This window comes from Diceros bicornis, chromosome 3 (assembly GCF_020826845.1).
Source record: "Diceros bicornis minor isolate mBicDic1 chromosome 3, mDicBic1.mat.cur, whole genome shotgun sequence".
NCBI lineage: Eukaryota > Metazoa > Chordata > Mammalia > Perissodactyla > Rhinocerotidae > Diceros > Diceros bicornis.
This window is the reverse complement of record NC_080742.1, coordinates 53,637,452-53,649,785: the sequence shown is the minus strand read 5'-3', so window position 1 is coordinate 53,649,785 and position 12,334 is coordinate 53,637,452. Positions and strand designations below refer to the sequence as shown.

Sequence of the window (12,334 nt, the reverse complement as noted above, 5' to 3'; positions counted from 1 at the left end):
ACAATTCCCTTCAAACAAAAGGATGCATTGTTTATGTCAGCCAAAGACTATTTCCTTTCTGTGTTGCATAGGAGAAAAGGGAGAAATATTCTGGGAAACGAATTTATGGAAGGAGTTGTAAAAGTTTCATTATCTCAGTGCTGGCTAGAGTGTCGTCTCTTTGAAAAAAATTGGAATTCTTGGTATTGGAGGTTTGTTTCCTTTTCTTAAAAAAACACACAGCTTGCTTCCTGAAAATAAAGGAAATAATAAACAACAGCAACTCCCAATTTTACTCTGATTTTTTGCCAAGAGTCTTCTTAGTTCATGTGGTTCTATTTCATTAGAGAGGACTGATTAGCATAAAAAGAATGCTTCTAAATTAAGCTACCGAAATATGCACTTAGTTAATACTAAGGGAGCTAATTTATTGTATTATTTAAAATATAAATTGGATAGCAGATCTATTTACTGAGGTATAACAGCAAGGCAATGATGCATAATTTTCTGTTAGCTGTTGAGTAGTTTTTAATAATCTGTTGAAATTTAACAGAGAACCATTTCATTATGAGGAGTGAATAAATATTAAGAAGTCTAACATTTAAAGTATTATCCACACGTGGAGAATGGGTTTTAAAAATTAATGATATTTGAGGAACAAAGAGGGAATTGGGGTTTGCTTTTTAAACAGTAACTTTTTGTTGTTGTAATTTGAAGTGTAACTAGATTCACAAAATTGCTTGTGGGAACGTTAAACAGAGCCAAATAATAAACAAGGTGGAGGGTGGAATGGGGTGAGAAAGGCAATGTGAAGGAAGAAAAATTGAGTTGTGTTAAGATATTGCCACACTGTCAATGGGACTAAGGGCACTATTTTTGCCTGGCACAGTGTTTGGTTTGGTAGTGTAACTGTGTGCCTTATTTTATTTCAAGTGGTATCATGAAAATGTGCCATTTGGCATGTTCTGTATCTTAAATTCCTGGAACCTGGGGACATTTGCAGGTTCGGGGTCCCCGTAGGCTCTGGGTCAAGAACACAGCTGAATCTAGATACCCTCTCTGGTTAGGAGTTGTCCCAAACAGATCAGGTTTGGAGTGTCTCGGGGGCTGTGATACAAACAGAGGGATCCTGTGAATATGGTGCCGTGGTCTTGAAATTATTATTGCCGATTATACTAGAACTCAGCAGGGTGGGCAGGAATGGAAGCAGGCAACACGACCTTCTCGTCTTTCTGCAAATATTTCAAACCTGGTCCACCTGATTTCCTGAGCCAAGGTTTCAGAGAAGTTTTGGATCTAACAATTTACCCATTTGGGTGGATGTTTCTTTGATTTATTTTGGGAAAGAGGAGGAATGCCCGAACATTTCACCTTTCCCCAGGAGAGCCAAAATGTCAGGGAACCAGTGGTCTGAGGGTAAGCTGGCTTGGGAGAGAGGGGAGACACTGATCTGTGGTATTTGCCAATTTCCTTGGTGTAAATACTCCCACCGTGGCTGATTTCAAGCTATCAACATGACGTCACTGAATGTGGAGTGAGGCAGCTCTCCTGAGCTGTGTGAGAGAGCTCGGACTCACCGCTGCTAGAGCCATCCTGCGTTTCTGTTTGCAGGAAGTAAAACTTGAGCAGGTCGGCTGGCGCTTCTTTCCACCTTACCCAGAAAACAGTGAGTCAGGATCTGTGTCCTCACCACACTCCTGGCAGAGAGCATCTGCTGCTATAACCTCTGCTCTCTCCTCCCCCACACTGGTTTTCTCCTCCAGAAGAAAGCTACAAATGCAGATCATAAAGCTAGATATTGAGTAAGGGTAATTAATGAACTGGATTGTGCTTTTTATCCTCTCTGTGAATATCAAATGTAAAAACTGGACATGGAGGAAGGGAAGTTTTGATTACTTTTTAATCACATCAAATCCTGTGTTGTAAAGTGGGTTCTTAAAAGGGAAAAAAGACAGAACAGCTTTTTTGGTATTCTGCTAAGACAAGTAAGGTCTTGCTTGCTTGACATTTATTTCTGTGTGGGGAGAAGAGGGTGTTTGGCATTGCATGTGGTGAAAGGGGGTGGAGGGAAAGAGTGGGATGGATCATAGTGTTGGCAGGCTTAAGGGATCACATTCACTCTCGACGGTTAAGTCAAGCGCATTGACAGAGGTTTGAGCTCATATTCAAGCTGCTTTCTTACTTTAATTGTGACCTTTCCCATGGGAAGGAAGAATTCATAGCATGCAAATAAAAGAGGCCTGGAAGAGAAATACTCCCCCTCCTGAAGAATATATTATAATCCTTTCTTTCTGAAAAAGTACAGTAATGAATTTTATATTTATTAATATTGTAACTTCTGCTCTTTCTCCACTCTTAAAGGGAAAAAAAATATTCCTTTGTCCATAAAAATTCAGATCATAATAGTATGATGACCTTTAGTTGAGTGCTTATTATTTACCTGTATGGCACAGGTACAAGCTTAATACATATTTGTGTATCGAGTGCTGTGTAACATTTTATATGCCTTCTCTCTTTGAATCCTTGCAAAAAGTTAAATATTCTTAGAGAGAGCAACCATCCTGGATTGCCTGGCACTGTTTCAGTGTTAGCTCTGCAAGTTCTATGTTCCCACTTCCCAGTCCTGGGCAAACTGGGACAACTGATCACCCTAATTCTTATCTCCATTTTACAGATGAAAAATAGAGGCAGTTAAGTCGCTCTACCAAAGTCACAGAGCTGGGCTCAAACCCAGATCTGCTGAATCCTGAGCTCATGCTCTTAACCGCCATGCCAAATCGCTTCTTCCTCCTACCCTGTGCTGTGCTTTTAGGTTTCCACTGACTATAATGACCAAGGAAAGAGAAGGCTCTAACTTTTGTCATTCATACCAACCTTGCTGAAATTAACATAGAGATTCTTGGAGTTGATTTAGAGAAAATTTCCATGACTTTTTCTTTTTTTTAGTTAGACACATTCATTGCACATTGAAACATCTGACTGATTTGGTGAGATGAGGCTAATGTTTATTGAAGAGACCTCACCCCTCAGGCATTCATTTTGTACCTCTCTAAAAAGAAGGGTATATTACTTGATCACAAGATTTCTTCTAACTTAAAAGTTCCCTGATTGTCAGAAGTCTGTTTTTCATGTCACACAAATGTCTGTGCCGTGTACTCTCATCTTTCTATCCCATCTATTCTTTTGGGGTCATAATGCTTTTTTTTAGAACCACTATTAGCTTGTTAATAATACATTATTTTATTATCTATCCTTTTGTTGTTTACCTAGAGATTGCAACACAAATGCTGACTTAAGAAGGTCGACTTTGAATTAGTACATTTATTATTTTCCAGATGTGCAAGTACTTTACAGTTCTTTAACTCAGTTTATGGCACCTTTTGTACAACTGTTGTCTTTTTTTTAAACTTCTGCATGATTCAAACTTCACAAGACTTTATTATTATTAACAATATTCATTTATTTTTATGCACACATGTAAATTCTCCATTGCTCTTCATTCTCCTCTATATTTTTATGTTTCCATTAGGGATAATTTTCCTTCTGTCTGAAGAAACACCTTTAGTGTTTTAGTGCAGGATTGCTGGCAATAACTTTTTTCAATTTTTTGTGTCCTTGAAAATATCTTTATGAGGTCATTTCTGTAGGAATTCTAGGTTGCAGTTATTTTTCTTCAGAACTTTAAAGATAGCATTTCACTGTCTTCTAGCTTCCGTTGTTTCTGTTGATTAGTCAGCTTTCTTGCTTCCTTGAAGGTATTGAAAGCACTGTTTCTTTTTTTTCTCTGACAAATTTTAAGATTTCTCTGTCTTTGGTTTTAACAGTATACCATTGGGGGAAAGCATCGTGCTTCTGGCCTTGGCTTGGGAGTCAGAGTGTATGAGCTTGACTCAAGACACAGCAAGCTAGGTGACCTAGGGCAAGTAACTTAACCTCTCTGACCCTCCATTTCCTTAACTATACAATAGGGAATGAAATATTACCTCTTGAGATAGTTGTGAGTTATGTGAGGAATTAATGGAATAATGACCATAGGATACTTAGCACGGTGCCTGGCCTGGGATGGTTCTCAAGAAATATTAGCCATTGTCATTGTTCTTCCAACAGTTAGCCCTATTCAAAACGCAGGATCAAAAGGCTTGAATCAACCTAACTACCCTAGAACACTGTGTTCCAATATTAGCAATCAAAACTCTTGGTTTAAAGGTACATACTATTATGTACCTAGATGTGGTTCATTTTCTTTGTGTTTTTCTTCTTTAGGTTCATAGAGCTTTTCAGAACTGTGGCTTGATGACTTTTGACAACTTTGGAAATTTTTCAGTCAGACTCTCTGAATTTTACTATTTTTTTGTACTGTTCCTTTGTTATCTTATTCTAGGACTCCAGTTAAACATAAGTTAAATGTTTTATAGTCTCATGTTTTTTTCTTTCTTTTCTGTATTCCCCATGCCTTTACTCTCCATGCTTCAGTCTGGACATTTTCTACTGACCTGTCTTCCAGTTCGTATATTCTTTCTTCTACATGTCTAATGTACTGCTAAACCATCCAGTGAGTTCTTATTTCAGTTAACAATGGGTAAATAACTTTTTAGTTCTAGAATTTCCATTTGATTCTTTTTTATATATTTCTAATTCTCTAGTGAATTCTTTATTTTGTCGCCTAACTTCTTAAATAATTTCTTCACAGTTATTTAAAAATCTATACCCAATAACTCCAATATCCAATCCAGTATCTGTGGTCTCTTTCTGTTTGCTTTTTTCCCTTGGTTTTTAGTCATTTGATCTTTTCTTTTGGCATGGCTACTAAATTTTATTGAATGTTGGACAAAATATGTGAAAAAAAAGTATGAAAAATGATGTTATCTTCCTCCAAAGAGGATTTAATTTTTCTGGAAAGTAGTGATAGTCGGGGCAGATCAGCTTGCTTCAGTCGGGGGCTAGGATGATGATTTGCTGGTGGATTTCAGGTTTTGTCAGAGCCAACCTGCTTCTGGTTTTCATTACTTCTAAGACCTTGTCTTTCGTGGATCTAATGAAAAGCCTATGGTATTTACCAGAGCTGTGCCTCCTTGAGAAGCCTGCAATTCCAGATTTTGTCTTTTGTTTCTTTCGGGTGTTCTTTGGTTTTAATTTTTTGGTCTCCCAAGCACCATAAGTTCTGCTTAGCTTTTCATCTTTTATCTGTCACTTTGTTCTTGGCTTCTTGGCCAGAGAAGCTTAGAAATTGGTGAATTTTCCGGAAAGAAAAGCAGCACACAATGTTAGGCTCACTTTTCTGCAGTTCTCTTTTCTGCATCATCTTGGCCTCTCAAGTCCTGGTTGCTTTCTGATAATGGCTTTTAAATGGCTTTTTTTTTGGTTGTGGGGGTGGGGTGAGGAAGAGTGGCCCTGAGCTAACATCTGTGCCCATCTTCCTCTATTTTGTGTGTGGGTCACTGCCACAGCATGACTTGATGAGGGGGTTGGTCTGTGCCTGGGATCTGAACCCATTAACCCTGGGCTGCCAAAGTGGAGCACGCTGAACTTAACCGCTACACCACCGGGTGGGCCCCTACATGGTTTTCTTTTCTTCTGAATTCAACTTGTATTGTTCTTATGGAGTGGGGTTGGTTTGACACGTGCTATTGTGTCATAGCCAGAAGTGGAAATCCTAAATTATAGCATTGTTGCAACTGAGTAAGTAAGATGTGCATCTAGGAAGCGCTTTGGGAACTGTCAAGTAGCAGCAAAGCTATGCATTGACTACTCAGAATGTATGCCACTGTGATGACTATGTTTAGGTTGGCTGATGCACCCCTTCCCCTCCTATTCAATGGTCGTTCGCTACACTGGAAGTGGACAGTGGTAAATCTGGAGGAGTTTTCCTGAGTGTTGTGGGAGCAACTTTGAGCCTTGGTCTCTGCTGTGTTTGAGCGTGGCTTTGCCTCGTTCTTTGTTAGGAGGTGGCTGCTAATAAGCTTTGGCTTATTTTTTATTCTCATTCCCAAGTACCTTTTGTTTTTTAGTATATTTTTTATTCGAGCGCATATTTATTTTACTTCTACTCATGGTTAGTGTCTGAGAGCTAAAAGGTAAGTTTCATAAACGTGGAATGGAATAAAAATAGTACGAGAACTTGAGTGTAAATCAGAAACCATAGCGAGCAAGCTTGTCTTGAGTCTCTGCCTCACGCCGTTGTGGAAAGCGAGAACTATAAATCTGTCCTGTTGCACCTGCCTCCCAAGCCTGCCTCTCCCCTGTGCCTCTTTTCTTCTTTCTTGGTTCACCACCCCTGACAGTGCTGCCCATGTCAGAAGCCTGAAATGGGGAGGATGCGTGTATGTGTATGTGTGGGGGGGTTGCTTTCGCTTAACTTTTACATCTGATTAATCACTAGTTTTATTGGTTCCCCCCCAACGTCCTTCTTCCCCTTCTCACCATCTGTCCTATGAGCCTACATCATCTCTCACCTGAACAACTAGTCTCCTCATTTGCCTCCTTGCCCTAGTATCATTCCCTTCCAAATCAGCCCCCTCTTTACATATTAAGTCATCTTTCTGTCATGCAAATCTGAGCATATCACTACCCTGCTTAAAACCCTCTAGGATATATCCAGAAAAGGCAAACCCATAGAGACAGAAAGCAGGTTAGCGATTGCCAAGGACCGCTGGGGAGAGGGAAATGAGAAGTGATTGCTAATGGGTACACGGTTTTCTCTTGGGTGATGAAAACATTCTGCAACTAGATAGTGGTGATGGTTGCACAACAGTGTGAGCGTACTAAATGCTGCTGAGCTGTTCACTGTAAAATGGTTAGAATGGTAATTTTATGTTATGTGTATTTTACCACACACACACACACACACACACACACACACACACAAATCCTATAGGATAAGGTCCCTGCATCCCAGCAGCCTGTCATATGGGGTTTACCTGTTCAACTCTCCCTTCTGTTTCCCTCTTACCTTCATAAACGGAACCACTTACAGATGACTGCACGTGCCGTGCATTTCATGCCCCACAGCTTTTGCACATGCAGTTTCCTGGCTGCCATGCACCCCTCCTCCCACCCCACCCACCAGTGTCTGTCCAGCGATCTGCTCCTCCAAGACCCCCATGAAGTCTCCCCTGACACATCTACATCAACACGCCCACTGTGAATTTCCTTCTATATTTTTCGTCTGAAAAGGCACAGCTGGGAAACCTTTACTGCCAGGTTCGTGTTTCTAGTTCCAGGGAGAATTGTATCATTTTCTAAAAAATAAATTGGAACGAAGCTTTAAAGTGTTTGTATAACCCCTTTAAAATTCATGACACATTTGTGACCCCTGGAACATCTGGAACACATGAGTTTACAGGTTTCAGCTCTAGTGTGGAAACATCCAAAACATACAGTTTCTGGTGATGAGACTGTTTCTATCCAGGGAGCCTTGAGCTTAATCTTGTCACATTTAAATATGCAATCACGGCCCTGTCACATTTTGTTACACACCTCTGAAAACTGAGGAGTGGTTTGTATCCTTGATTTGTGAGTGGTGAGTGGCTTAGGTATAAACAACAGAGTGGTTTCTTTTTCAGTACTCGTAAATTTATTTTTGAGGGTAACGTGGGTAAAATGCTCTATGTGAATCTGCCTGAGAACATATTTTGTTTGAGAATTTTGTGGTATGTGAAAAAGACTTTGTTGCTAAACGAGCTTTTCTCTCCCATGTTAATGACACCATTTATGCTGTCATTTGATCATTACATATGGCAGCTCAGAATCGGACCGGGGGTCAAGTCTTACTCTGACAGTAAGAATTATAATACCCAATCACCGTGATCTTTTCATCACTGCTGGAGGGAGTGTGAGTGTGTGTGTTTCTGTGTGTGTGTAAATATCAGGAGAGTGGATGATCAGGAAGAAATACGCTAAGGTGCAGTCACGAGTAGGTGTTAAACAAATTTCTCCTTGTATTCTATCTTGATGTAAATAGAGAATTCCCTGGTTTGTCACAGAATAGAAAAAGTTCTTCTAAACAGTGGTTCTCAGAGAGTAGTCTTTGGGCCAACATCAGCAGCATTACCTTGGAACTGTTAGAAATGCACATTATTAGGCCCCACCCTCGACTTTCAAATTTGGAAAGTCTGGAGGTGGGCCCAGCAGTCTGTTTTAACAAGCTCGGGTATTTTTATGCACGTTCAATTTGAGAACGACTGTTTTAAACAACTCCCTTAAACCAAGATTTTTTGATACTAGTGTAGGAACACATATTCTAGGGTAGTTAGGTTGATTCAAGCATTTTGATCCTGGGTTTTGATCAACAATAGGGGTAATTGTTGGAAGAATGATGACAATGACTAGTATTTCTTGAGAACCATCCCAGGCCAGGCACCATGCTAAGTGTTCTATGGACATTATTCCATTAATTCCTCACAAGACACACAACTATCCCAAGCGTTAATACTTCTTTCTCTATTGTATAGTTAAGGAAACTGAGGGTCAGAGAGGTTAAGTTACTTGCCCCGGGTCACACAGCTTGCTCTGCCTTGAGTCATGCTCTGGCACTCTGACTCCCAAGGCCAGGCCGTAAAGCACTGTGCTATCCCCCCATTAGCTGCAGCTCTGGTCCTGCAGGCAGGATGACCTTTAGCTCTGGGGTGTTCAGTTTATTGCTGTTCCGGACCACTGTTGCCAAACTTATTTCCAGTTGAAGCAGCTGGGTTTTGTCACAAATGTGACTTCGTTAAGTGTCCTCAGCTGGGCTGAAGTTGCACGGAAATCACTCATCAGATTCCTGCTATGGCTGGAGATGTGGATGGGAATCAACAGAAGGAGAATTCTAGCCTGGAATTGCGGGGGCAGCGTGAGTTTTCCTCCAGAGTCACTTGCAGGGGCTCTTGTCACATGTGTTTACTTTCGGTCTGTGACAAAAAGTGGGACATGTTGGGTTTCCAGATGTAAGCTTGAACACAAATGGTAGATGGGTTCCGTTGGCATTGCAGTAAGGCACAGATGACTATTGATGGAGTGTAGCATAAAGCCGGAATTTCCAGTTGAGTGTGAGGGGCAAGTCCAACCTCACCTCTGTGATGTGGTCTACTTCCCTTTCCTCCCTCAGAGGGCTGTTGAGAGGAGAGTGCGATATTCTGTAACTAAGCTGTAAAGTTCTGTTCAAATATAAGAAATTATTGTGCAAATACTATGATTTGATTAAAAACATTGGTGTTTGCATCAGAAGCCAGGGTTCTAGCTAGTTCTGTCACTACAATTGTGTGACTTGGACAAGCCACCTAAGAGCTCCAAATAGCTCAGTCACCTCAATACTGATGTGAATGGTGCTCTCTGCAGTTGTGCAGTGCACAACCTGGATAGCTGTGAGCTGCAAAGAAAAATTCGTCTAATAATGTTGATCCCATGTACCACACAGCAGGTTGTAAGATGGTGGGTGTTGGGGGCGATTTTAATATAATAAATGCACAATGCAAATGTATTTGTATTTTTTTTCTGCCTCAGTTCCCTTCAGGTTGAGGCAGGTAAAATGAGCTTAGCCTTTCATGAAGGTCCTGGTCAAAGTGATCTTTAATTGTTGATTATGATTCAGCAGCTAGAAGTTCCTGAATGTGATCCTTTACTGCATGTGTTCACTCACTTCATCCAGTGCTAACTCCTGTCTGTTCCCACATGTGCCAGCCACAGGACATCTCAGGCCACACTCATCTCTCCTGCATGTGGCTTTCTGACACTCAGGGTCAGTTCTTTCCCTTTTGGTATTGAATCATGAAGGCCTCCCCTTGTCCTCTACTTGGGACATTTGCTGAAACCAGAGGCTTTCCGAGTGCAGAAACCAAACCCCTTTTTATCAGTGTGGAGCCGAGCACAAGGTGGCCCCTTGTAGGCCCGTGTGTGGGTCTGAACTCACCTCAACTATAGATGTTTTAAGAATGCTTTATACATGCTGAGAAGTGACACAGGTGTCCACTGTTATCCAAACACAGTGAGTCTATATTTAAGACTCGTGCATTTCATTGTATGTCAATTTTATGTAAAATTTGGGGGGAAGTGTGGCTGATATCTCTATTTCACTTTGAAATGTGTCAAAAAGATAAGATGGATTACTAGATGGATAGTGGGATCCATGTGTGGAAAATGAGTAAGGTGCGTGTTAATGAGAGAATCTAAATGATAAGTTTGTGAAATTCTTTCAAATTTGCTGTATGTCTGAAATTTTTTCATAATAAAATATCGGGAAAACAATGTTCTAACTGTGCTGCTCAAAAAAAAAATAGCCTTTTAAAATTTCAGGTGTCCAAGATTTCTCGTTTGTTGTTTTAATTTTTTGGAGAATCAAAATATCCCCTTTATTAATGGTAAAGCTAAGGTGGAAGGTATACTGATAGCCCAGTGTGAGGGCCACGTGGATGGGCTAATTGAGGGGGGAAAGTAGGTAGATTCCTCCACCCAGTTACGGGCAGAGCTGGCCTGGGGTAGGTCTCCCCACCTCGGGCCTAACCAGCTAAGAATTACAGCACAGCATGGGAGAACAGACAGCTCACTCCCAAGAAGAAAAAGACAATTTTCAAGTTTTACACAGGATGAACTCAACTTTGTGTGAAATTAAGTAACTATACAATTTTAAAACTTTCCTACCTTACGGTACCTATTATTAAAAGCCATCAGAAGCAAGACAGTGAGCTATCCAAAGGCATAGATTGACAGAATATGTTCTGTATTTCATGTAAGCTTTAAGAATCCTTTAATCTGAATTAAAACTTTCCATTTATTTAGAATATCGATTTCTCTAAATTTTAATTTTTCTTTTGTTTTTCTTCTTTAAGGTAATTGTTCGAGGTGGAGGACACATTTTACCCTATGACCAGCCTTTGAGATCCTTTGACATGATTAATCGATTCGTATATGAGAGAGGATGGGATCCTTATTGATGGATAAGCCACTTTCCTAAAAGAGAATATCAGGGGTTTTCATCTTTGAAAAGAAAATTTTCAAAGTGGAAAATGTCATATAAATAAGAAAATGATCTTTTTTGTATCTGCAAAATGTTTCTCATCAATAAAATTTATCCTTGAAACAAATGAGGTTCTGTTTTGGGGGAAGAGATGGTTCGTTGCAAAATTCACTTTAAAAAAATGCTGTGCATGCGTAAAAATTATATCTTGGGATGTAAAAGGATGGAAAGAATGGATTCTGAGACGCCAGTTCAGATAGAAGTGGATAAATGGGATATTGGGGTCTTGAATAGGAATTTTAAATTCCTTCTAAGAGTATATGAAAAGTGCAATAAATGAATAAAGTGACGACATCTTGTTCTGTAAATAACAAGAGTTTGTCATGCTGTGCATATGAAGGTGTTTGGTAAATGTTATTGTGTAAGAACATCTGAATTATCACGCCAAAGGAATGAATGAATAGTGGTGGAAAGAGACTTTGGAACGTGGAAAGTCTTAGCAAGAAGGTAGCTTGGAATTCTTTGAAATGGAAATCTTATATATAAAAGTAATGATATACCAATTGATGATAAGCAGAGGATCTTATTCAGAGAACATACTGAATCTTCACCTTTTCTTTCTTTGTTTTTTTTGTTTTTCTTAGTTTGTTAGTTCATCTGAAATGTACATATTTATCAAACAGCCTGCAGGCCACATCAGTTATGAGCCATGTTTAATTTAGGTTTTAAATTCTGTACTTCTTTTAGCCAAATAAAGAATAACCTAATTTTGTATAATTGTTGGCATATCAAAAAAATTTGAGATAATCTGGCGTCAAAATACATACATTTATAAACATGCATACATTAGTAATTTTCCAACTAAAATATCACATCTTGGTACATCTTCCCTATTTATACGTCACGTGCTCACATCTCAAATTCTACAGCACGTTTGGCTTTTTCCACATCATTTCACTCTCATATTACCCATCTATGAATTGACTCACTGGAGAACTAAATTTAAAATGACAAAGCCTGTTCTTGCTGCAAATATTTGATTGAGTTCTCTTAATTTCTCATTTTGTGCCTGATTTCATTCAGATGTGTGATCTTGCTTTGTTTTTTTATATATTGGTCATTGTGCCCATAGACTACAAGTCATCAAGCTTTCTGACCAAAAGCAGACTTTAATTATTGCAGAGAATAAACTGGGGAGAATGTGCAAAAAGTTTTGCATATAGCCCCCCCTGCAAGTTAAAGTAGTTGCAGTTGGTCCCATAAATATGTAGTGGAAAGGGCACCAACTGTGGCTGGGAGTCCTGGGGTTTAGTCCCATGTGGGTCACACATGCACTGGATGTTTTGGATAAATCACTTCACTGTACGAGCCTCCCAGGGTCTCAAAGAACGTAGCGGAAAAGATTTCTGAGGTTCCTTCCAATTC

General features: G+C 39.7%; 1 protein-coding gene across 2 annotated transcripts in view; it reads left to right on the top strand.

Annotated features, from left to right (window-relative positions):
- CPVL (carboxypeptidase vitellogenic like) overlaps positions 1 to 11,036 on the top strand; it is a 130,693-nt gene extending 119,657 nt beyond the window's left edge. For both annotated transcript variants that reach the window (XM_058527596.1, XM_058527601.1), the window contains exon 13: positions 10,782 to 11,036. In XM_058527596.1, coding sequence (XP_058383579.1) covers positions 10,782 to 10,886 — 105 coding nt within the window. In that variant the 3' untranslated portion in view covers positions 10,887 to 11,036. The remainder of the gene's footprint in view (positions 1 to 10,781) is intronic.
- Positions 11,037 to 12,334: the final 1,298 nt, after the last annotated feature.